The following is a 24,335-nucleotide window of genomic DNA, read 5'->3' as shown; positions in this document are numbered from 1 at the left end:
CCAGACAGATGCCACATGCAGGCGATATTCGATCATATAGATTGCCATTCATTGGATGCGTAGCAAAGCGGTAAAAGCCACCGACTAGCTTCATCCGTAACAGAGCCTGAATTACATCGGGAACCAGGAAGACGACGCCTGGTACGTTCCTTTGGTACATGCAACCAGACAGTTCATTACCAACCGGGCCATGTGAGTAACCGACTTGCTAAGATTAGCCAAAAAAACATACAACAGCCGGTATTCGCTAGTCGTCACCGACCCAACTACCAACATGCGAGGCGGAGGTAATTCGACATCACGGAATCGAATAAGCTACGAGACTACGAGACTACGGGATTATGAGGCTACGAGGATTAGGGCTACGGCTGACTACTTGGCTATCTATAAGCCGATTGCGCGTGGAAAGAAGGAAATCTTTATTATAAGGAAGTATCTACTGCTTGGCAGTGGCTGAAGCGATCGTGTTGTAGCAAAACTAGCCTGTTAGGCAGATGACCGTTAAGACAGCTGTTTACCGCTATACGAGGCAACAGCTGTTGGCTGCTAATATCGTCAATAGTTTAAACTATAGTCTTGGGTCCTGTTGAAGACGGTGACAATGTTGATTGGATCCACGGCCTGTTTCAGCCTTAACACCGTCAACAGCCTCTAACACCGTCACCCTAGCCCTGTTAAACTACCCTTGCCCCCCGGTAGGTACTAGTCAGCCTCTTAGCGGCCTAACTCTGAGGGAACGGACTCTGATGACTCCTCATTCTTTAGAAGCTCTATATCAACATCACTACTGCCTATTGCGATTAGTATATCTTTGCTTCTGGACGGAGAGAATGAAGTATCGGGGTGAGAAGTACTTTGTTACAAGTTCTAGTTCGACTTACACTTACCTCTGTCAAAATAATAATTCCAACAGCCACGACTAGCGCTCACTGCTAACGTCTAGTTCGCGGAGTTAGTATCGGATATTATGACAAGAGTTCCAATTGCCCAGTATTAATATATCAGAGCTCTGGAACAGCAAGCCAGGGCCGGAGTTAGGGTCGGATATAGTGACAGGAGCTCCAACGCTCATCATTGATGTATCAGAGCTATGGAATAGCAAGTCAGAGCCGGAGTTACGGTCGGAAATAGTGATAGGAGTTCCAGTCCCTTGACATTGATATATGGGAGCTATGGAATAATAAGTTAGCATAGGATAAACACAGCTACTCAACATACCCAACATTCTCACCCATCCATTTACCTGGCTCCATATCTTCACGGTCTTCCTGAAAATCGATATGTCGGCCCAGGATCCTTCCCTGCGCGATACCAACTGGCCTGCAGTGGCTAGTTATGTCTCGACGCGTAAGGATACTTACCACTTCATCAATCCCGCCAAAGCCGACTTGACGGGCAAGTCGGTCTTGATCACGGGCGCATCCAAGGGAATTGGCAAGGCGACCGCAATCAGCTTCGCTATTGCGGGCTGCTCAAAAATCCTGCTTCTCGCTCGTTCTGACATGGCCGATGTCGAGGCAGCCGTCAAGGATGCCGCCAAGAAGGCAAACCGCCCCCAACCACTGGTGCATTCCATGAAGGTCGATATAACGTCGGAGGACTCGGTGCGAGTGGCTTCCGAGACCGCTGCAGACATTCTCGGTGGCAGCCTCGACATCTTGATCAACAATGCCGGCTATCTGGAGGAGTGGAAACCTATCGCCGAGTCCAATCCGAGTGAGTGGTGGTGGACTTGGGAGGTCAATATCAAAGGCACCTATCTCGCCACCCGCTATTTCGTGCCGTTGCTGCTCAAGTCACCAACCAAGATCCTCCTCAACATCAGCAGTGGTGGGGCCCACGCCATGTTCCCTGGCGCATCGGGCTACCAGACGACCAAATTTGCTCTCTGTCGTCTTACCGAGTTCATAGACAAGGAATATTATCAGCAGGGTCTAATCGCCATCGCACTCCACCCAGGTGGCATCAAAACCGATCTAGCCATGAACATGCCTGCAGAGAGGCAAAGTGTCCTGACCGATACGCCGGAGCTGGCTGCCGACACGCTGGTCTGGCTCTCTAACGAGCGACGAGACTGGCTCTCCGGCAGGTTTGCCTCTGTGAGCTGGGACATGGAGGAACTAGAGCAGAAGAAGCAGGACATAGTTCAACGGAACTTATTCAAGTTTCGTGTGGTGATTTGAGTCTGACAGTATACACTTGAAGACTCTTGGCGCGGTATGTTTTGGTCCAAGAAAGAATCAGTGGGCTCAATCATGCTGCTACGGCGCAAGATGATGAACTAGGAGGATCGAACGTTAGGCTATTCTGAGACGCACTGATGGCACGATAATTACCTAGTAATCATAAGCAGATAAAGGTTTTACATCTGAAAGAGAAATTAATACGTAAGACAGTTAAGAAGATCGATCCTAGCGAGTGCGCTATGCGTAGAATTCGCGTGAACATGTCGATTCGGGATCACGCAACCGCCTCCAAACAGAACTGGTCGCCATTCCAGCATCACACTATGTATGCTAGATGCACTACTTGAAGAGCGAAGAATAAACAATGCATGTACCGCGAAGACATGGCTTTATTTCTTCGAGACGAGTTCGATGTATACGTGTCTGCTAACAGGATCACCCGGGCTATGCAGTCGACGAGGTGGTCCAACACAGTAACACGCCAGGTCGCGAAACAAACGGATTCGCCGCTACGACATCTATACCACTATAAGCTTTCGAATCGCAAGTCTTCAAATTATAAGTAGGATAACTTAGTCTTGATTAATAAGGCTGAAGGGATGCGCTCCCATAGGAAGTAGAGTTCAAGCGCGAGGTCAGGCACCAATTCATTACACCATACACTTAAGAAGGGGCTATTGTCAGACTCGACATGTGCTAATTACATTTAAAATAGTTTAATACCCAGCTACAGATATTCAAGTCGAAAGGCGGTGCATTAATCCGCGTGCGCTAGGCTGTGAATCGAGTGCTACAATAATCTCGGCCATCGAATCGAAGGAACCAGACCAGCAACCTAACATCACGTCACTCAGAGGTAAGCCCTGAACTTCCGGGAATCGACGCTCCGAGTATAAGCGCTGTACAGGGCTGCTTCGATCATCGAATGCAGCAAACTCATAGAAGGGGGGTTTGCCGGTGAGGATTTGATATACCACAGCGCCGTAAGCAAAGATATCACTCTGTAGGTTAATGATTGAGTCTCGGCGATTATACCATTTATATCCGGCGGCCGCCTCCATTCCATCAATACTGGAACCTTCAAAATCAATGAGCTTTAACCGATTTCCGACAATAACCATATTTTCACACCCAACATCAGCATGAACTATGCCTTGCTGATGCATATAATGTAAAAACATAAATGTAAAATAAAAAAGAGTAGGAATAATAGAATAAATGAATTAAACTAATATCCCATATACCGTTTATCTAAGTATATATAATCAAAAGTAAGTAACGCGGAGTATTTTAAATTTTGTCTTTTTAATACTATCTATTCCTAGTATTCCAACATATAGCATATATCATTATTAATGCCGTTATACTTACTGTTGGGTAGTATAAAGGCGTTGGCCATTATGGCTTCAGAGCGCCATCGATTAAAGTAATCCTAGAGCTGGAATATCAGTCGTCTTAGTAGCTCAAGGAACTTGCTCCCCTTTACTCTAGCTATTTGAACCCACCGTATGCCAAGCCCCGAATATATAATAATAGCAGCAGAGTACAAGGGCTTTTCGTCAAGCAGGCCATAGTAGTTCGTAAGTCCCATTATCTGAGGATTACCTCATCTACAATTCTGATAGGGATGATGATGGGTTCCACTTGGTACCGTTGGAAGGGTAAGAGACAGGTGACGATATGCATGTGAGATTCTCTCCAGATTTGACCTTCCTTCATAAAAGAGACAGACTCCAGCGTAAGTATTTATTCGCTACCTATGGTATATACTTTATCTAGATACCAACCTAAGCCGAGTTGGTAGCAAGAGCCTTGAGCCTCGACTCATCACCATTGAAGGTGTTGGAATCACCACCCTGGGAGTAGTCGCTGTTATACTGCCAGATGGTGTGGGTGGCCCAACCCGCAGGGATCTCTCCCACAGCGCTCGCATACCGGGCGACCCAGAGAGGAGAGCGGTCGCCGAAGTTGGGGCTGTTGCCCGTGCACTGGGTCCACCAGCCTGTTTTCCTCAGCGTTAGGTTGGGTGTTCGACTATTATCAGGGCCCCGGGGGACCATGGTCATATTGCAGTGAAGACTTACTGGTGGCAGTGTAGATGACGGGCCAGCGGCCAGTCTTGGCCTCGTACGTGGTGATGAAGTCCTCGACCCAGTTGACCATGTCGGTGGCCGAGAGGCCGAAGCAGGCGTCGCCGCTAGGGTTCCACTCAATGTCGAGGGCACCGGGGAGGGTGATGCCGTCGTTGGACCAGCCGCCGCCGTTGCTGACAAAGTACTCGGCCTGAGCGGCGCCGGAGCTGGACGCCGGCTGGGCAAAGTGGTAGGCACCGCGGATGAAGCCCGCGTCGGTGGCTCCTGTGTATTGCGAACTGAACTTGTCGCTCTTGAAGTTGGTTCCCTCGGTGGCCTATGTGTGTTAGTGTTAGCAGCTATGTGTGTATCAAAGGCCATGTTGCTGCCACCGGCCGGGGGCGCAGGAGCGCACCTTGATGTAGACAAAGCGGTCGCCATCAGCATAGGCCTTGGCAAAGTCGGTCGAGTCCTGCCATCCCGAAATGTCAAAGCCGGGAACGGCGGCCTGGGCGACGGAGGCGAGTCCTGCGATGGCGGCAGCGGTGGTGAAAGACTTCATGGTGAAGAATGGGGATCTGAATGAGAGGTATGGAATGGTGGCTTGTGGGTGACTGGGTGGATTGGAGGCGGACTACGAAACTCCAAGGGGATGGGCCGTTACTTAAATACACTTTGCAGCTGACAAGTTCATTGAAGCAATCGCGACAGCAGGCGGTGCTCAAGGCGGCAACTTGCAAGTCGGCAACGGCACTGGCCGACGACAGGCCTCGTCGGTGTGGCGGCTCCCTGTTTGTGGCGCTCTGCACCAGGTCGAGATGGGCATGATTTTGGCAGATCACGTCGGGCGAAACGAGGCTATACGGAGCAGAAGCCAGATCCGATCCTGCCAAGCTGCGCGCCAAGCTGCGCCAACGTGGGTAGATGTCGCTGCGTGTATGGACAGTGGGCAACTGGCCCATGCGGGCGAACGGAAACCAGTCAACGAGTTTCCAGTTTCAATGCACCAGTTCGAGATGTCGAGATGTTGGGGAAATACTGCTGGGCCAAGACTCCAAGATGCCGCAAACGCCGCTCCACTAACTCTGGCCCCAGTTGTTTCGTTTCGCATTTCTGGCGGGACCCTCCGGGCGGAACCCTAGGATTGAAGTCTCGAGGCACGTCTTGATTGATGTCGATGGCCGCCGTGGTTCGACGTGATGCTAAACAGCTTCTCCGGCAGTCAGTGTGATGCCGGCAATCATAACAAGCAAAGGCCAAGACCTGGGCACGCCACGGAATGACACAGGTGGCTGTCCAAGACAGTGGCCAAGGCGGCGTGGCGCCAGCGCCCAGCCAAGCTTGCATGCGTTCAAGAAATGCGTGCATGCAGATGGATGTAAAGTGGTATCAGGCATGGCTGGGCCAAGAATCAAGAACGTCTGGATAGCTATGAATACCCGTACACAGCATTAAATACCTACAGGGGCCCAGCGAAGCAAGCTGTCCGAATCACGGCGTCCATTATCATTGCGTAGTCAAGTTGCAGTTCTCCTGTAGCTGCGCCTCGCAAAGGTGATCGTTCTTGAAACCCCCCACTGGGGCACCTACTCGATTCAGGGGGTGTCGTGGTGATCATCGTCTCAGCGTCAACGCCTTGCCATGCACAAATCAGGTCCTTCGTCTTCTCGGTGGCTTCGGGGGTCTAGTGGAGGGGGAAATGGAAGAACCAGCAGTCCAAAGTCCCTTGCAGGACTTCCCGTGGCGAATTGAAGGCTAACGCGTCTTGTGTTTCTATACGTTTGCCCAAACGAGAAGGCCAGATGGCGCACCTCGAGTTTTGGCCGCCACGGATGCTTTCCGCTACCCTGCGTCACGCCCATCGCCTGAGCAATCCACACTCCGGCCTTGAAATAGCCATCTTGGGGCAATGGGAGAGGATGACCAATTTGCAAATTGTTCCAAGATTCCGAGTTTCCCGTAGCTGCTCCACAGCTTGGTCCCTGGAAGATCGGAGATTCGGAGCTGTCAAAGGACTAGGAGGGATTATTAGTTCTCCACTTGCCTGAATCGAAAGCCTGCTGCGCTTGACCATCCCTCAAAGCCGCCTCCCAGATCTCACTTGTTCCTTTCTTATTAGCAGTTGGGTTATATTCCAGCACTGCGCCTATCTGGACTCCAACATGCTGGGTGCTACAAGCTAATTCCTTAAAACCGCAATATGATATAAGGTAAGTGTTATAGTGACAAGAATCTCATAGGCGTGCGCTGTCCGATGATGCATAAAGGGAGGCAAATATATTTAGACCAGGCTGCCTACACAACGCCAGGTTCAATCACAGCAAACGAGTCCCTCTCAGAGTCTAGCTCTGCTAATGCATCATACGGTAGTGTCACCATCGGCGTGGTGTGCCCAATGTCCACGCCAAACAAGATGGGAAACTTCTTCTCTGCCAGCCGCCCCTCGCAAAACAGACCCGTGATGATGTCGGCATATTGCTGTCTTTCCTTCTCAGAGTCGTAGCCAAATGGCCGTCCAACCACCAAACCTGCCGCCTCCTCAAATACTCCGCCCGCAATCAAGTCAGCTAAAGCTGCTTGGACTCGACTCGGAGGATTGCCCGAATCCTCATCGTCCGCTATGGCCGTCTCAACGAACACAATCTTGCCGCTCCAATCGGGGACAATGGCGCGTACGCCTTGTAGGCGCGCAATGACAGTCAAACAGCCTCCAAAGAGCCTTCCCTGAGCTCTTCCGCGGCGAAGCCATGTCCACGGTGGTGTGGGAGCGACCGGCGTTGGCTTCGTCGAAGCAGGTTCCTGGGCGAAATGAGGCAGCCTGGGTGCGTATGTCACCGACCGAGGAATCTCGCCGAGCGGTTCCCGCGACGCAATCGCACGGAATAAATTGGTCTCGCAGAATGCCAGCGGCGATGTCGTCTCGTCGACAAAACCCACTGTGCCAAGCTCTGGGATTGCTCCCGGCCCGTAGAAGGTGCGCAGCCCCGTCAGCGCATGCAGAAACCAGTGCAGGCCAGAGATGTCCGAGTAGCCCACCACAATCTTGGGGTTCTCGCGAATGATGCCATGCAGTTCAGTGTCGGCAATGAGAGCTGGCAGCAGTTCGGTGAAGGTGGTTCCCCCAATCGTGCAGATGATAGCCGAGCTCTCCTTGTCGGAAAACGCGGCGCGGATTTCGGAGAGTCGGTTAGAGATACTGGACTGAATGCCCGTGTCTTCGCTGAAGAACGTGCGGATGTTGTAGCCGCGTGCTTTGAGCAGGGCGGTTGCCCGCGTCATAACGTCCGGATACACATTGTTGAAGCGCGCTGATGGTGAGATGAACGCTATCGTGTCGCCCGGCTGTAGCGCCTTTGGCATTATAGTAGGGCCCATTTTGTAGGTAGAGGATGATTGATGTGAACAACTTTTTCTTCGCGTACGAGAAAACTCCAGCTTTTTATCAAGAAGTTTACTAGTCACGCCCTTAGCTTGACAACGTATGCGAGGTCTAGAACCCGTGTTTAGTAATGCTCCCACCGAATTTAGCAGTCACCGACTCACGCCCTTGACAACGAATGTGAGGTCTAGAACTTGTGTCTAGTAATGCTTTAACTGGTCCAGCGTGGATTTATGAGATCATAGTATGGAGGCCGTCTAGTCTGAAGTCTAGCGAAGGGGTTTTATGATGGATTAGGCGTGCCCCCACTTTGCATCTCGCTGCTATATGCCCGATACTCCATCCTGTTACACACATGACGATCCTACGTTATGTCATTTATGCATATAGGCAGAGTTTGAGAAGGCTGTCCAGACTGCAATTCCGACATGTACCTAGGTAGACGCTGGTCAATGAATTTGTCGTCCATCTTACGCCTTATCGATTGCTGACCTGTCGCAAGTCTATTCCCGCAGGGTAATACATCGATATAAGGTCTAAACTGATCGACAAACATTGTTCCTACTCCGTTGACTTGAGAGGCTAATGCCAAACATGGAGAGAACTGAGAACCTATATCATGGAAGCCAAAAGCTGAGATGATAGACAACATGCACGCCCCACAAGGCTGGCAGTGGCCCAATGACACGATACCCCAGAATCTTACTACATATAGTCGTTTCGTCCTCCAATCAGGGGCTCAGACGAAGAATCCTTTCGTAACTCAGCCAAAGAGATTCGGGTAGGCTGGCTGGCTGTGTTGCGGTCAGAGTCCGCAATGGGCCAGGGGCCCAGCAGCTGAACCTGCAGCCCTCAGCCCCATAATCGAGCTGCATGTAGGTGAAATCCAGAGCTTTGGCCCAGGCTGCGAGGGATATACCATCATCAATCAATGCCCCTCCCATACATGCCTGGCCTGGCATTTCTCCATCTTGACCGAACCTAATTCAGGGGCCTCCGGCATTTCAGGGCCTCCGGCTCCCGCACGGCAACAACGATACCTAGCAATCATGACGGTTTCCTACAGTGACAAGCTCCCTGACGAGGAAACGGACCTCGGGACGCTGTGGGAGGAGGCACTGATAAAGTACTACGAGGAGTGCGGGACCGACCTCCGCACCCTGCCCGCCTCTCGCCTCAACATCACTCACATCCAGGCCGAGCAGGAGCATCAGCTCCTCCTCTTCAGCGACTACCGCCATGACAAGGGCAAGCTCGATAAGCTACGTAGCCTGGTCGCTCAAAACTCGGATATCGTCATCGGCGTCGCAACACATATCGCCAACGCCGCTAGCGCAGCTTTCCCACCTAGCGCAGCTATCCTTACGGCCTTCAACTACGTTATGAATGCGTCGCGGGCTGTTTCGGAGGACTACGACATGATTGTCTCATTCTTCGATGTCATGAACTCGTTCCTTGAACGTATCTCTATGCTAGAGAGCCGCATGCCGGGCGAGTGGCAGTTTCGCCGTTTCCTGGTCAATGTCTTCTCCGCTATGATGACGCTGAGCGCTATCGCGCGCAAGTGCAGACTGAAGGGCCGCCTGACTAGGTGGGCTAAAGCGCTTGTTGACGGGAGTGACCCGAAACTCAAGGGCGCGTTCGACTCGCTACATATGCACCTTGGGCGCTTCGAGTCAGCTGCTATGCTGACGACGCTGAAGCATACACTTGAGAGCGGGAAGAAACTCGACTTTGTTGGGAAGGGTGTCAAACAGATCCAGGACGGTGTCAAGCAGGTCCAGATTGGCGTGGAGAAGAACCAGTTGTTGTCGCAGCAGAGCTACGCCCTGGGCCTAGAGTCTAAGAGCTATGCCAAGGACGCCGCCTCGACGAGCCACGAGATCCTCAATGTTGTGACAAGACAGGAGGAGCAAGGTGCCGAGTATACAGCAGGGCTGTACCAGGTGATGAAGACTCTTGACAAGATGTCACATTTAAAGGGCCCGCAGGAGAAGCTTGTCGATGCTGGTTCTCGCAAGTCTATCGCCATGCGCACACTGGAAGCGCTCCTGAACTACACGCTCGACGATAAGACGGACTTTATGAGCATCGAGAGCCACTATATCGACGGGACGTACAGCTGGTTCCGCACGCAGAAGGTATATAACGATTTCGAGGCCGGCAAGGTGCGGCTACTCTGGCTGTCAGGCCCCGCAGGCATGGGCAAGTCCACGCTGGCCTATACCATTGTCAAGGCCCTCCAGGACCAATTTATTGGCGATACCGCCACAACTGTGGCACACTTCTTTTTCAGCGAAGACGGTAATCGTAGGTTTGTGTCAGAGATGCTGCGCTCGTGCGCACTGCAAGTGGCGATCCGGAACAACAGCTATCGCGAGGAGACTGTGGCGGACGTTCATATCTACGAAAAACGCCCGAGAGACAGGCTGAAAAACCCTGCCCTCAGGGAAGACCACGCAAAGCTATGGGAGTTGTTGTTCCAGACCAAGTTTGCAAAGAAGTCTGGGAGGCGTCTGGTCCTTATTCTTGACGGGTTGGACGAGACTGATGAGCAAGATCACAAGTATATAGAAATGATCCTTAAGGATGTTTCTAACGCCGAGGATATGAACATCCAGGTTCTGTTTGTGAGCGACCCTGGCAGCTTCTCACCAGGTCCCGAGACCAAGACGCAGGTTTTTGAAATCACCAAGGAGCTCATACTACCGGACATCCGGGCCATCATTGTTGCGCGCCTCAAGAGATTGAGTCGTATGAGGAAGCTGTCGCAGCAAACCAAGAGGAAGATCACCACTAGGCTCTGCAAGCAGGCTGATAGTGAGTACATATAGCTTTGTTCTCCTGCCTCACCCACTTTGGTCCGGGCTAACCGCTCGGGCTTTCCAGCGATGCGATACATGGACCACATGCTCCGAACACTCGATCAGCTCGGAAGATCCGAGACGGCCGTCCTACGCCAACTCAGAAACCTCCCTTCCTGTACCTCAGGGTTATACCAGACCATCCTTGAGGAGTGCCAGAAGTCTCGCACCGATCAGGAACTTGCTATTCTAAAGAAATTCTTTGCTTGGCTCGCCTACGCAACGGGGCCTCTCTATCTCGGCTGCGCCAGGAGGCTCCTGAACCACATTGCTACGGATAATAGTATTAGCATCGATGAGGAGCTTGAAAACCGCTGCGCTAGGTAAGACTCACCTCACCCACTTTGTTTCCACCGTTAGCTACCTCTAACCATCCGGTAGAATCCTCCGTCTCTCTAATACCACTCTCGGCCACGATGATGAAGAAGAGTATGACGACAGTGATACCAACACCGACCAGTCTGACGATGGCAAGACCGCCGAGAACGACGACGACGAGGATTTTGGCGATTTCTTTTGCACCGTCAGTTTCCAGGAGAACGGTCTCCGAAGCTACTTTCGCCCCCTTGGCAACCCCTTGGGCGACAGGCTCCGAACCTCTGCATCATCAGGGCACGCCATGATCTTTGAGATTATCCAGTCTGTCCTCTGTACCGATACTGTGAACCAGATGGATTACCAAGAGAGAGCCCTACATGCTTTCGCCTGGATAGGTTGGAAGCATCATCTTCAGGACATTAAGCAGACAGAGCTCTCTGAAGAGGAAACCGCGAGCGTTATTCAATCCATCTATAACATCCTCTCCAATAGGGGCAGTTCGATCCACAAGATGGAATCCTTCTGCCACCAGCTGGGCTCCACAGGACCCCCCTGTGTCCTCGGCGAGACGGACGAAGATATAGAGGAGATCCTTGCCTGTCTTCAGGCCTGGGCTTTGCGGGCCGCCGAGATTTCGCCCTCCCTCATTTCGGATACCACGGCGGCTTGGATGCGCCCCTTGGCACGCAACCCGCATGCTCTCTTTATCAAGCTCGCCGAAGCGCACGTCACAAACTGGCTTGCGAGTTATGGCCACATGGACGACAGGGCTATCAATAACTGCTACTTGTTCGCCCACTATGCGCTATACAGAGGCCGCCATCTCCCCCCTGTGCAGCAAAGTCAGCAGCTGAGGACTTACTTCATGGAGCGTGCCGACGGGGGGGACGTGAGCTCGAGCACCGTCACCGAAGAATCCTTCATCGTCGTATCGAGGGCGTTCCCCGACATCAACATGACGGCGCAGTCGTACCTGTCTGTTGCTGTGTCTATGCTCCATAACGGATTGAAAGAGCCCAGCCTTAGACAGCTCGACATGGCGATCCGCCACGCAAACACAGACATTGAGCGCATGGAGATATACATGAGGATGGCGCAGATCCGTATCGAGCTGGCTGACTCTACAAGAATAGATATGGAAGACGCCGAATTGGGGGCTGTGGGTGAGGATGGTACCATATCGGAAGGTGGAGGCGATGCAGGAGACGATAAGACTCCTGCGCAGAAATACGACCAGTGGGCGAAGGAGGCACTGGAGGTGGTGGCCAAAGCCGCTGAGATTGCCTCGAGCATTTCAGAGGGCGCCATGCAAGATCGCAAGGTCCAGCATATCGCCCACGCCGTCTGGATGTTCAAGGCCAAGGCAGAGGTAATGAGAGGGGACACAAGCAACACCATCGCCTACTGCAGGCGGGCCGTGCAGGTCTGCCCGGCGGACGACGGGCCCGGGCGCTTCGACGTCCTCCCTCCGCTGGCGGCGGCCAAGAGTTGGACAGAGTTCCTCGAGGTCGTCAAAGTCTTGTCTGGAGTCAGCTGGCTCGGCGGTGCCCTATGTCTGGAGAACTACATGCATGAGATCCACTGTGCGGCGAAGGCCACTGGCGAGACCGAGTATGTCCTGGGGCAGTACCAAAACACGTTGCCAGAGGCGGAATTCAACGGTGCGAACGAGAGTCGCCTCATGGTCAACTGGGCACGGTTCAACCGTGACGTCGTCGGGACGGCAGATGCAACTTCCAAGGCCAAGACCCTCCTTAACAAGGCAATCGATTCCAAGGGATCAACACACTATTCAGAAGCATCTTTCCTCCTCTCAGACATACTGCTCGAGGAATTCCGTGGTACCACTCAATTAAAGACGAAGATGACGGCGTATGGCGAGATGCGGGACCTTGTGAAGCGTGTGAGCGAGTCAATGGGGTCCGAGTTCAATCCGTCGCAGTCGCAGACGGTAATCCCTCTCGCGCACATGGCACGAAGGATGGACGCCTCTGAGTTCCAGCAGGGGCTGGAACGTACGTTTCAAGGATGTGTGGCGGCGTTGACTGATGAAGCGGGTTGGAACGATACGCTGAGCTTGAGGATGTTGGCAAGGGTATTGGCACTAGTCGGACTGGATAGGGAGGCGCAGATTGCGGCGACCTGCCAGATCTACGTTCTTAATATGGAGATTTTCAAGCGCGAGAACGATTGGAGGATAATTGACCCCGACGACGGCGACAGCGTTGGGGAAACCGAGAGTTGTGAGGGAGATGATGGCGGGGATGATGGCGAGGATGATGGCGAGGATGATGGCGAGGTTCACCTCCCTTTGGATAGTCCAGTAACGCCAGCGTCATTCGAGTCCGATGAGGGAGAGGAGAAAAGTGAAGACGGAGGCGAGGAAAGTGCCACCGATGAGCCACTTCCAGACCCGGATGTTGCAGACGGGGACCTGAACTGGGATACCGGAACTCTCGCCTGCAGTGATTGCGACAAGACGATCTGGCATTGGTCCCAAGGTCATGTCTACCTCTGCTACTACTGTACCGAGGTCGACCTCTGCCAGGACTGTTTCGACAAGCGCACCGAGAGAATTGCTGGGAAACCGAGCGACGACTGGCGAGTGCTTTGTCCTCAGGGGCATAGGCATATTCAGATGCCAGTTCAGGGGTGGAAAGGCCTGACGCGTGGCGTCATTAAGATTAAGAATACGGAGGTGCCTTTTCATGACTGGCTGGTGGAGGTGAAGGAAAAGAAGTGGCCAGATGCTTGGGAGAGGTTTTGGATTAACGAATAGTGATGAATAGGAATCATCTGGAGGGCCAGGAGTCCTCCGGTATGAAGGATAAAACTGGCAAGGCATGCCACTAGGACACGTTAGGTATGTAGCCATAGACACAATAGATGCGGCAGGCCAAGGAGCGGCTTTGCGTAGCAGCAAATTCTTATCTCAAGCAGCGTATTCTACTCAACACGGAAGCTTGATATGTACGTTGTGTCCGTTGTCACTGAAAATAGAACGTTTGCCGTCCCCAGCTACTGGACACAGAGCTTATGAACAAAGCGCAGAGGGCAGATATCCCAAATGATTATGCGTGGCGGGTTTGTAGCTCCTTATAAATTGACAATCTACCTACTCATAGATGCGATCGTTACTCGAAGCTATTTCAACTGCGAAACCCGCTCCTAACCCTCTAACTACTCTGATTCACAGCCCCGGAGAATATGAGCTTTGCCGTGATTCACATTGGCCCTTATCCTGTCTCATTGTGGGTAACATGAAGCCTTCGATCAAGGTTCTTTTCCTAGCTGTTTCACATCTACTTGTCTATTACTCAGGTGTAAGTGTTTGTCAACCCCACGGCAAGTATTGAAGATGGGGTAGAACGTACGTGCGGAACAGTACCGAGAGCCACTCTCTGCCCAAGAAGTGCAACCTTCTTTCACACACCTGATAGCTGGAGATGGCATTGCTAATGAAAAGTGCTAGCGTTTGTGGATAAATTATAATGTGAGTGGTATTGGAAGATTATAGTGTGAGCTATAGGTCAAATTGGTGTTTGGGAGATCTGGTGAAGTTAACGAGAACAGAACGAGGAAACGAGACGAACGACCTACCACTTTATACCTACTCGTAATCACTGCGAATAAGGGTCCATACGATGGTGGCAATTAGTGTTGCGCTTGGGTCTTTCATTGGGGCAAATGAATGCATCAAGATAGAATGTTTTGATGTTCAGCTGACGACAAATAGATACGGGTGTTAGTTCAAACAACAAGGTCACTGCCCACCAACAAGGCGGATTTTGACGAAAACGGAGGTAGCTGGCGCAGTTCAGGCAGGAGTTTTACCAATCCACCAACACTAGACATCTGCTCAATTGCCTCCTTCTGCCGAGCACCCAAACACGCGTAGTAACAACCCCCAAACACCCATAGCAAACTAAGCCCTATTTTAAAAAGCACCCACTCGCCTACATTCGTCACGCCAATTCCCTCCCTCCTAGTAGAGTTTACTTTACTAGTGAGTTACTATATAAAGTGATTTAGAAGAATAGGGTATTGATATATAATTTGATAGGAATATTTACCCTGATTAGCCCTTAGACCCAGTATAAATAATGAGAAAAAAGAACGTTATTCAGCCTACGCCTACTTAAGCCTTTCAAGTTCGTAGAAGTAACTTATAACAAATGGCGTAGGGAGTATCCCTTGCTAAAGTACGTGGTGGGTACTTTTTCGATGGGGTTTGGTTTGCTGCGCGTGTTTGAAAAGTTGCTGTGCGTGTGCGCGTTTGGGCCTCCCTTCTGCTAGGCGTTTGCGGCAGCCTGGGCAGGCAGCAGCAGTAGTGACCACTCACTCCCATCTCCACCTTCTCCGCTCTTAATCCTTAATCCGCGATGCGGAATGCCGCAAGTCGCGCCTCATATCTAGCCCAAAGAGTCTCCCATAAGGTGCGTCCAGGCATCTATCCCACATTGGCAAAGCTCCTTCTCTAATCAATTTCTACCACCCCACTATTTTCGACAATGCCTTTGTGGACGTGTGATTTTGAAAGCTGCCACAGACCCGCTGTCCGCACTCTTGGCGACTGTGTCCTCTGCAACCGCCATTTATGCTCTAACCATCTTCAACTGGAATTTCACAGCTGCCCCCGGTGGGAGGTTGGTTGAGTTCCTTCCTCAATACGCTTACTCGCTAACGCCATAATTTTTAGGACGCAGACTCTTACGATCCTCTAGCCCAAGATGCTGAAAGGCATGAGCTCACCAAGTTGATCGAGTCGATCAATACCCGCGCCCTCGAGGCACGAGCCAGTCATTTGCGTCAAGGAATACCCTGCTCTATCCCTCCGCTCCGGTATGACAGGGAAACACGAAACTCTGTAATGGGAGGGATGAACTATCATCTTGAGATTCGCTTTGACGATGGAATCACGTGGATAGCCCGGATCCGCAGGTTCAATGCTACATCTCCGCCGGCAGCATTGCGAGATTTCATCATCCAAAGCGAGGTTGCAACTCTCATGTTTCTGGAGAAGACCAGTGTGCCTGCTCCAAAAGTTTTCGATTTTGCCCTTGAGCACCCCGACAACACTGTGGGAGTTGGCTTCATTTTGATGGAGAAGTTACCTGGCAAATCTCTGAAATGGTCTATTGCAAGTCGGGAACAAAGGAGAAAGGTTATGAATCAACTCGCGGATACGTTCGTGGAGCTTCAAAAATACCCATTTAACCTTCTCGGCTCCCTCGACAGCCCCGGCGAGTCTCACATCGGCGCATTTGCTCGGGAATCTCTCATTGAATTTACACAATCCGAAATGCGCACCAGCGGGCCCTTCCCTTCCTTGAAGGAATACTACACATCTTCAATCCAACTCATCTTGGATTTAATTGTTCAGGAGGAGATGTACTCGCAAAAAGCAGTGGATGCCTACTTAATCCACCGATATCTCATTGACCTGGTGCCACGTGTGTTACCTGCAGTCTATGATGACGAAAATTTCTATCTAAAGCATGCAGATGATAAGGGAGATCATATTCTGGTGGATGAACATTTCAACATCACGGGTATCATCGATTGGGAGTGGGCTTCTACTGCTTCACCTGCACATGCCTTTAACTCTCCCATCGGCTTTTTACCAGTTGCAGACTTTTACTGCGGCAGGAACGACTTGGGCGATGATGAGGTTATCTTTGCACGCCTTCTTGAGGAAAAGGGTCATGGAGATCTGGCCCGTTTTGTTTGGAACGGCCGGTTACAGCATATATTCAACTTCTGCTGCGGGTATGATCTCACGGACTGGGATGGATTCCTAGGCCTCTTCCGAGGCCTTCGAGATGCCGTAGGGGACGAGGCTTTGGAATGGGATGAGTGGAAGATTGCTGCGTTACAGCGCTACAAGGAAGATCCTGGGCTCCAGTTGCTTTTAATCAGGCATCAGATCCCATCGATAATTTGATTTCTGAGGATCGGAATCTGTAATATGATCTATGTACGCCTTGCAAGCTTACCTACTAGCCGGGATCAAAGCCATGATACTTATAAGTTCATGGAAATCGGGATCCATATGAATGCGCCGGGATTCACTAAAGGCAAGGAAGCCGAGTGAAACCAAATCAATATTCATGTTATTTGGGGCAGGATAAATTAGCCATAGACAAAAGATCTTCGCCCCGTTAACTATTTACACACTAAACTAAGAGTGACTTGAAACAAAAATATCGAACATACTATATACACATGAACCTAATAACCCATCACTGAAGCGATTGAATGATTTATAATGAGAAGATAGGCAGAAAATCCTACTCCGAAAGAGTGATAGGGGTACCAGTTAAGACTTAACGTCATCTAAGTCATGATGCTCCCTCAACCTTACTCAAATTCACTGATTCCCCGTGTAGGGCTCCTTGAACCGCCAAGAGTTCGTCAACGAGGCGACGGAACTCTGGCCCAAACTGCAGCAAGTCCTTCCACTCGTCAAGCACGGCCTCCTCGCCATCTCTCGCCCCGAGGAGGCCTCCCGCAATGGCAGCATTCGTATCTGTGTCCATGCCGACCCTGACGACATCAACAAGAACCTCGTCAAGTCTACGCTTATCCAGCACAGCGGCAATAGCCAGCGTCAGTGAATCGAGCACGAACCCACTGCATGTACCGGGGAAGTTGGCCCCCCTAGGCCCCTTATCGGCTAGCTCCTCCAGGGAGATTTCACGCCCCATCTTGATGGCAGCATGCACTGGCGCATCCGCGCGGCCGCCTTCGAGCGAGATGGCCACACGCTCGCCCGCGGATACGGCATCCTCGACGCATAGGCCCTGCACGACTAGGGCGGAGACGATGGTGTTGTAGGCAGCACAGGCGATGGTGCATCGGTGGTCGTTGTGTGTGATGGCGCTGATGCGCTGACTCTCCTCGATGAGTAGCTCCGGGTCGGTCTGGAAGAGGCCCGTGGGAATGCAACGCATCAGGCTTCCATTGCCGGCACTCCCTTGTCCAGCACCCGAGGTGGAGGGATCACGGGAAGAAGCAAATTTAGATAGACCGATCCTGGTAGCACCGCCGACGTCACGGGGTAACGTACCGGGCTTACGACCAGGCCAGTGGTCGCCTCGGTACCACGCGAGAGAGTGCTCGGCAGCCTTGGTGACGACGTCGTCGCCGTTGAGGATACCATCACGGTAGGCGAGAAGAACGGCGCGAGTGAGATCAGTATCATCGGTGGCGGCGCCCGGGGCCCAGGAGAGGAAGCCACCGCCAGTGAGCGTCCGAGGAAATGTGATGTTGGGGCCGGGATAGAGGGAGCGGATGACGGTGTGGGGCTTGAACTCGAGCGGTGCGCCGAGGGCATCGCCAGCGTGGAGGGCGAGGAGAGCGCCGACGGTGCGGGAGGAGCGTGACGGGGTCATTTTCCCTTTAAATTTTATTTGATTGAATTGGTTGTAAGATGTAGTAAGATGTGAGGACTGCGATGTGTTACGGGTTATAGCACATGAGGCTGGGTGCATCTTAGTCAGATGAGTCACTCACGCATGAAGACCGTGTTTAGGCGGTTGCCTGAAGTTCTTAATGCATTAGCAATACCGCCAAAGAATGGGCGCAGTCTATCACCAATCGGATACTCGTATCATAGTCCGGAGCTGAGGGATACAATGTAGTTTGAACGTGTTACAATCTAGAGCAGCGCTTCAGCTGGTGTATAAGGCTGTTAGTGATGGAGTGGGATATAACTTGATCAAGAAGTGACATTCTCGGATGTAGCAGTAGATGAAAATGAAGTGGCTTTTATACAAAATACAAAGGTCAATTAAACTCCATATGAGATTTTGACGGTATCCCATTTTCCCACTATCTACGTCCGTGGGTGTTGAGCCTGTTAGAGATCGTAGCTTATATGGTGGTTTGAGAAGAACCAGAGGGATGGAGCATCGAAGGGGAGTCCTAATCAAGGACTAGTTTTCAATCACTGTTTTCTCTGAATTTCCACTCAACTCCAGCTTTGGAATTGCTGAGATAGTCAGTCTTTCATTTTTCTCATGACAGGTAACACAGTGGGCCCATCTAGCACATAAGCTCAGAATCTTAGTCCTCGAGGCACATCTTTCCCACTCCAATACCCCCATCCACTAACATATCTTTCTGCGCATCACAATTATTAGTTATCTCTGGGCGGATGGATGTCTTTAAATTAGAGATAGGGGGTCGAAAAATAGTGCTGTATTTATGTCGCGTAGTCTATCCGTAATTCCTTCACGAAACCAAAGAAACGCCGCCGCTCCTCACGCACTAAAACCACATGCGAATCTCGTACCAACCCTCTGGGGCGTACGCATTTTTCCTTCCTTTGCCATCGAAGGTAGGGGACTGAGACAGCAGCACTCTTTCCCTCGAGGCCCGAATCACCCTTCCCCACCACACCTCGCTCATTTTGCTATTATAGTATGCCCACAGACCCGGCAGGTTTTGCACGTCCTGCGCGCAGTAGAGCATGAGATCCTCGGGCAGTGGGCGCTGGTTGAAGACCTGGTAACTTCCGCCCTTTTCCGGAGCAAAGAGCCGGATGCCCTTCTCCTTGGTTCGCACCCAGGCGTGCCTCTCCCCTGCCGACATGGGCGCGTCTCTTTCGATGCACTTGGACAGCCCGTTGACAAATTTCCTCGAGAAGGTCCGGGTCGCGAGCTCCATCAGTTGCAGGTCCTGTATTCCAGCCAGGTTGATGTGGAAATGGGCGTAAAGGGCATCCGAATCGTTGCGGACGTCGAAAAAAACCTTTGGAATATCTTCCGACTCCAGGATTCCCTTGAGAGTGCGGCCAGTTTTGCTCGGGGTAGAAAAGCACGTGTGGCGAAGCGTGAACACGTCCACAAGGTAGGTTCGCTTGGCCGGCGGGACGTGTATTTGCATGATTGAGATGGTGCCGTTTCGAGAAAGATTGATTCCTTCCAAGTCGATAAATATGGATGGTGGCGATGTCGGCAACCCGTCCAGAGAGTCGACCAGCTTCGACATGCCGGCGACATCATCCACGAAAACCACATGGGAGGTTTCCTCGAGGGGTGTTTTAGTCCAGTCTTGGGCGGCCATTGTATATAGAATCAACAATAGAGTACTGGTTTCTGGACTTGCAATATGCAACTTGTAGTGTGCGTTGACCTTGGTGTGCTAGGAAGAAACTTGGTCCTAGGAAGGAAGTTGGTGTGATAATAAGGCAGTTGATGGTTAAGTTGGGTTGTGTCCCGTCGAGGCGAGGGAAATTGCGTCTTTTTATACAAGGGCAAGAACAAACTGAACAACATGGATAAATTTTGAATCATACCTGTTGGTTCAAGCTTGGACGCCTTGAACAGTTGGGGAGCGGTGATGTGGGTATTTGGCCAAAGTGGCTTGGCCCTGTATAAACTGTATTTATTGCTTGGAGGCCTTGAACAGTTAGGGAACGGTGATGTGGGGGGTATTTGGCCAAAGTGGCTTGGCCTTGTGTAAACTGTATTTATTGTTGCTAGGGAGATAAAATCAAAGATATTGACAAAGAAGATGTCATACGCCGTGGGCGAAGTCAAAGAGTAGATGCGTACATGCATTCGTCGTCCGCGCGCAACTTCTAATTCTATTCACTCTATGACGTACTTCCCCTTAGGACGCGGAATCAGTAATGACTACTTACCCCGTCTAACAATGGGAGACGTTAAAATAGTTCTTTCCAGAGTTATGAAGGTAAATACGCACAGTGTTGGATCCTTGAGACCCTCATAGCTAGGTATTCTAGTAGTCCCAACTCGTGTTATGTTGGGGGACGCCCAACTTCGTTGCTTTTATGGTCAGGTCACAACCTAAGAACCAGGGCAAGGAATCCCGACCCGAGAGGTCTCGAGACTATTTTTCACTATATATATAAACTATATATATAAGACAGGAATCAATCGCATAGATGATTAATGCCATTATCATCTTCTTTTATGGTTAATTGACGCATTTATTGCCCATTTTGCACGTTGACCTCGTTGCTCCGTGAGCCACGACCTTGGGATTAATCTAGCCTTTGGCTACGACCATAGCCTACGAGGACTTATCGTATGCACCGATCATCCATGCGAGAAATATTGCACCTAGCCTAAACAACCAAACCTCTAAGACCTTTATATTATTATTGTGGTCATTGTGGTGTTGATAACTTCATCCCCTACGCTTTTGCCTCAGCGCGCCTCCTTGAGCCCCACTTAGGAGGCCCCTTAACAAGGCCCTTGTTGTTGTGGGTCCCTTGTTCGTGTTCTTGTGTATAGCAGTCTATCCCCAACTCAGTGTACGCCATGTGCCTTCCGTTTCTCTGATGAACATACTCTTATCTCGTTGTATTTAACCTTGGCCTGCCTATAGTCGATGCATCTTCTACGCGACGCATAGCCATGACTAGAAACACGATTGCTGCTAGAATTCCTCATTACAACCTGTAGATATTAGCAGTCACCACGCCTGGGCGGAACTTGCAACTTGGGGAAGTGGCAAGGTGCACGGTACATGTACATATAGTGACTGGACAATACTTTACCAGGTACGGGTAAAGTTTTGAGTGCTGGATGGATTCTCCGATAAAGAAGTCCGTCTGGCTAGGACTCAGGGCTCATCATCCACGACTTTTGCACCTTGCGCAGAAGTATCTCGTAGCTCAGACTGGAGACTGCGAAACTCCTTCTCCAGCTCGGACGCACTCGCTCGGCGCGCCGCAGAATCAAAATCAATCAGCGTCGTCTTCCCTTGCTGACAAGATAGCTGACCCGTTGACATCTCCGTGCTTGATTCCTAGTCGGCGTCATCTTGACAGTAGAGTCTGACCAGCAGAGAAATCCGCGAATGAATTTGTGCCCCGGAAATTCAGGTCCGCGTCAAGAACCGCCAGGAACCAGGAACGAAAGCATCAGGTCATTGTACCCACACTAGTGACACAACTAGGAACGTTGGCGCTGCCATCGGCAATCGATGCAAGATGCACCCTATCAACAGAGAGGCGTATGCCCCGACGGCCTTCGCTGCTCACCCGTCGGGAGCATTTCTGGTCCGGTGGCTGAGGCCATGTGTATGCATGACAAATAGCATCATGGGAGGATCTCCTAGCGCTGCAAAGCTACACATACGGCAATACCGCTTTCAACCTTGTTGGTCGCCGGGGGCATTTTACTTACGGTATAATCAGGCTTTGACCCGTGGTTCTACAATGGCTTCAGGCTTCGGGGTACAGGCTTCGGGATACAGGCTTCGGGATACAGGCTTCGGGCTTCGGGCTTCCAATATAAGAAACATGGCAGGTTGACGACGTTGATTCAATGATTGCCACGAGCAACGGAGCATACTCGTAGGTAATAAACACTGCGGGTGGGCCGCCCATTCCCATTTCCTCTGGTCCCCCCCCGGGGCTCCAACCCCGCAAAGTGTGCTCCACATACCAAGCAGCCATCCACACAAGAATCCCACTACCCGCCTTGGCAGTGAGTGCACCCACAGTCCCACACCATCTGGCACCTACATGGGGCTGCTGCCATGGACGCCGATATGATCAACCTGCGCCAGACTCTGGTTCGAAGAGACAAGCTAAGCCAGCAAGCCAGGGACCCTGCCTAGGGTTATCCTTATCGTAGTAACAATAGGTGTCAAGAGTGCATCAGTGCAGTCAATCTTCACATGAGAAGCCGAGGCTCCGGCGCGTCATGTCGTTCATATAATCCCACCCACCGAGCGCAAACTCTTTTCAACATCTGGGCAGAGTCCTCTATCCGCCTTTGTTCTGTGCCCTTTTCCACCCATCGTTGCCCATGGTTACATGGCCGTCCTAACCAAATGCGTTTCCTCACCATTGCTGCGTTACTGCGAGCAGTGCTCATCACTCCTTCTGGAGTGATCGCTCAGGATGTCGAGGGTTGGTATGATGCGCATCCAGGCCTACCGCGCATCAACCAGGTCGATCAACATCAGATCGTTGATGAATTCGGACGTATCCGGTTCTTCCACGGGACCAATGTTGTCATGAAACAGGCACCGTGGCATCACCCGATGGAGTGGGAACCTGGCGTCCCGTCCTTTGGTGAGCAGGATGTCCAAAACTTACGCAAGTTAGGCTTGAATATCGTGCGTCTGGGCCATAGCTGGGCTGGTGCTGAGCCTACGCGCGGGGACTACAACCAGACATTCCTGGATATCATGAAGCTACAGACCAAGCTAGCTGAGGAGCATGGCATCTATGTTCTAGTCGATGTACATCAGGATGTTCTGGCGCCGCAATTTTGCGGTAATGGTGCACCTGAGGTAAGTTGATAGCGATCTATTCCAAGGGCTTATCCTGACCACGGCCTTCTTCTAGTGGTTTGCCAAGAAGGGTTGGGTAAAGAGTCACCTGGGGTATCCGGCTCCCATGGCGCTGCCATTCCCCGTGGATGACGACGGCATGATTGTGTCCGAGCCCGGCGAGTCACCCCAGGGTCCTCCCTTGAAAATCTGCAACCAAGTCGACTGGGCTCTGAGCTATACGTCCGTGGCAGTGGGCAATGCGTTTGGCCGGCTTTACAATAATTATGATGGGCTCGGCGATGCATTTGCGGCCTATTGGAAAAAGCTCGCCTCCGAGTATGCTGATACGGTCAATATTGTAGGGTACAACCTACTAAATGAGCCGTGGGTGGGGGATACGTGGGCTGACCCCACGTTACTTATCCCGGGTGTTGCGGATGCCAAGGTTATGGAGGGCCTTTGGAACCGTGCAACGAAGCAAATCCGTACCGTCGATAACGATACACTCATCTGGTTCGAGGGTGCTACTATTGACATCTTATCAGGCTTCGAGAACGCCCCCCTCGGGGATGGCTCCAAGTCTGTCCATTCTTGGCATTATTACGGCCCGCCACAGCTCGGATCCATCCACGATACCATCTACAACCGCAATAAGGATAACGAGCGCCTGGGGACTGCCGGCGTCCTTACCGAATTCACCTTCTGGATCGGCGATCAAGGAGAAGGAACGCCAGCCAAGATGGAGGACCTCGAGGAAGCCGTGGCAGCGACGGATGCGAATATGGTTTCCTGGATAGGCTGGGCGTACAACTTCCTATATAACGGAACGACTGGCCAGCCTTTCCCTGAGCTCGTCAAGCACTACAGCCGGCCATACCCCGCCGCTGTCGCAGGTACTCCAAAGAGTTACGGCTTCGATGAGGGGTCGGGTACCTTCAACCTAGAGTTCACGGCCGACCCCAACATTGATGCACCTACGGAAATCATTCTGCCCAAGCCCAAGTTCCCCGATGGCTACAGCGTCCAGATATCCCCCGAAGGCAGCTTACTGCAGCACCTGCCCGACGACCGGACCCTGGCCTTGTTTACCAACGTCGAGGATGCCACCGACATCCATGTTACAATAACTCGCAAATGGTTGAAGCACGAGTCGAGATGATGCAAGGGGTCATGTAAATGGTCGTAACGGATTCAGCAACGGGAGCACCTATCCTTGCAATTAGTGGCTGGGGGAAACGGAGACAGGGGGGCCTGT

General features: G+C 51.6%; 8 protein-coding genes across 8 annotated transcripts; 4 read left to right on the top strand and 4 right to left on the bottom strand.

Annotated features, from left to right (window-relative positions):
- Nucleotides 1-1,280: 1,280 nt before the first annotated feature.
- ACO1O0_007868 (SDR family oxidoreductase) lies at nt 1,281-2,183 on the top strand (the record flags this gene model as incomplete). The annotated part of the gene is made up of 1 exon (XM_083197235.1): nt 1,281-2,183. One exon carries the CDS (start codon nt 1,281-1,283, stop codon nt 2,181-2,183), a length of 903 nt encoding a protein of 300 aa, XP_083046703.1.
- Nucleotides 2,184-3,973: 1,790 nt separating this feature from the next.
- Nucleotides 3,974-4,820, bottom strand: ACO1O0_007867 (lysozyme; the record flags this gene model as incomplete). Its single annotated transcript, XM_083197234.1, has 3 exons — nt 3,974-4,188; nt 4,271-4,595; nt 4,674-4,820. 3 exons carry the CDS (start codon nt 4,818-4,820, stop codon nt 3,974-3,976), a joined length of 687 nt encoding a protein of 228 aa, XP_083046702.1.
- Nucleotides 4,821-6,553: 1,733 nt separating this feature from the next.
- Nucleotides 6,554-7,633, bottom strand: ACO1O0_007866 (peptidase family S66; the record flags this gene model as incomplete). Its single annotated transcript, XM_083197233.1, has 1 exon — nt 6,554-7,633. The coding sequence occupies one exon, from the start codon at nt 7,631-7,633 to the stop codon at nt 6,554-6,556; it is 1,080 nt and encodes a 359-aa protein (XP_083046701.1).
- Nucleotides 7,634-8,686: 1,053 nt separating this feature from the next.
- ACO1O0_007865 (uncharacterized protein) lies at nt 8,687-13,598 on the top strand (the record flags this gene model as incomplete). The annotated part of the gene is made up of 3 exons (XM_083197232.1): nt 8,687-10,457; nt 10,527-10,824; nt 10,883-13,598. 3 exons carry the CDS (start codon nt 8,687-8,689, stop codon nt 13,596-13,598), a joined length of 4,785 nt encoding a protein of 1,594 aa, XP_083046700.1.
- Nucleotides 13,599-15,827: 2,229 nt separating this feature from the next.
- On the top strand, nt 15,828-16,913 carry ACO1O0_007864 (phosphotransferase family protein; the record flags this gene model as incomplete). Its single annotated transcript, XM_083197231.1, has 2 exons — nt 15,828-16,723; nt 16,823-16,913. 2 exons carry the CDS (start codon nt 15,828-15,830, stop codon nt 16,911-16,913), a joined length of 987 nt encoding a protein of 328 aa, XP_083046699.1.
- Nucleotides 16,914-17,160: 247 nt separating this feature from the next.
- On the bottom strand, nt 17,161-18,213 carry ACO1O0_007863 (ADP-ribosylglycohydrolase family protein; the record flags this gene model as incomplete). Its single annotated transcript, XM_083197230.1, has 1 exon — nt 17,161-18,213. The coding sequence occupies one exon, from the start codon at nt 18,211-18,213 to the stop codon at nt 17,161-17,163; it is 1,053 nt and encodes a 350-aa protein (XP_083046698.1).
- An 877-nt stretch (nt 18,214-19,090) lies between these two features.
- ACO1O0_007862 (uncharacterized protein) lies at nt 19,091-19,888 on the bottom strand (the record flags this gene model as incomplete). Its single annotated transcript, XM_083197229.1, has 1 exon — nt 19,091-19,888. One exon carries the CDS (start codon nt 19,886-19,888, stop codon nt 19,091-19,093), a length of 798 nt encoding a protein of 265 aa, XP_083046697.1.
- Nucleotides 19,889-22,633: 2,745 nt separating this feature from the next.
- ACO1O0_007861 (glycoside hydrolase family 5 protein) lies at nt 22,634-24,239 on the top strand (the record flags this gene model as incomplete). The annotated part of the gene is made up of 2 exons (XM_083197228.1): nt 22,634-23,098; nt 23,154-24,239. 2 exons carry the CDS (start codon nt 22,634-22,636, stop codon nt 24,237-24,239), a joined length of 1,551 nt encoding a protein of 516 aa, XP_083046696.1.
- Between the last annotated feature and the right edge of the window lie 96 nt (nt 24,240-24,335).

Source organism: Amphichorda felina (assembly GCF_050947745.1).
Source record: "Amphichorda felina strain 45539 chromosome Unknown scaffold_8, whole genome shotgun sequence".
Taxonomy (NCBI): domain Eukaryota; kingdom Fungi; phylum Ascomycota; class Sordariomycetes; order Hypocreales; family Bionectriaceae; genus Amphichorda; species Amphichorda felina.
This window is presented reverse-complemented; position numbering and strand designations above follow the sequence as displayed.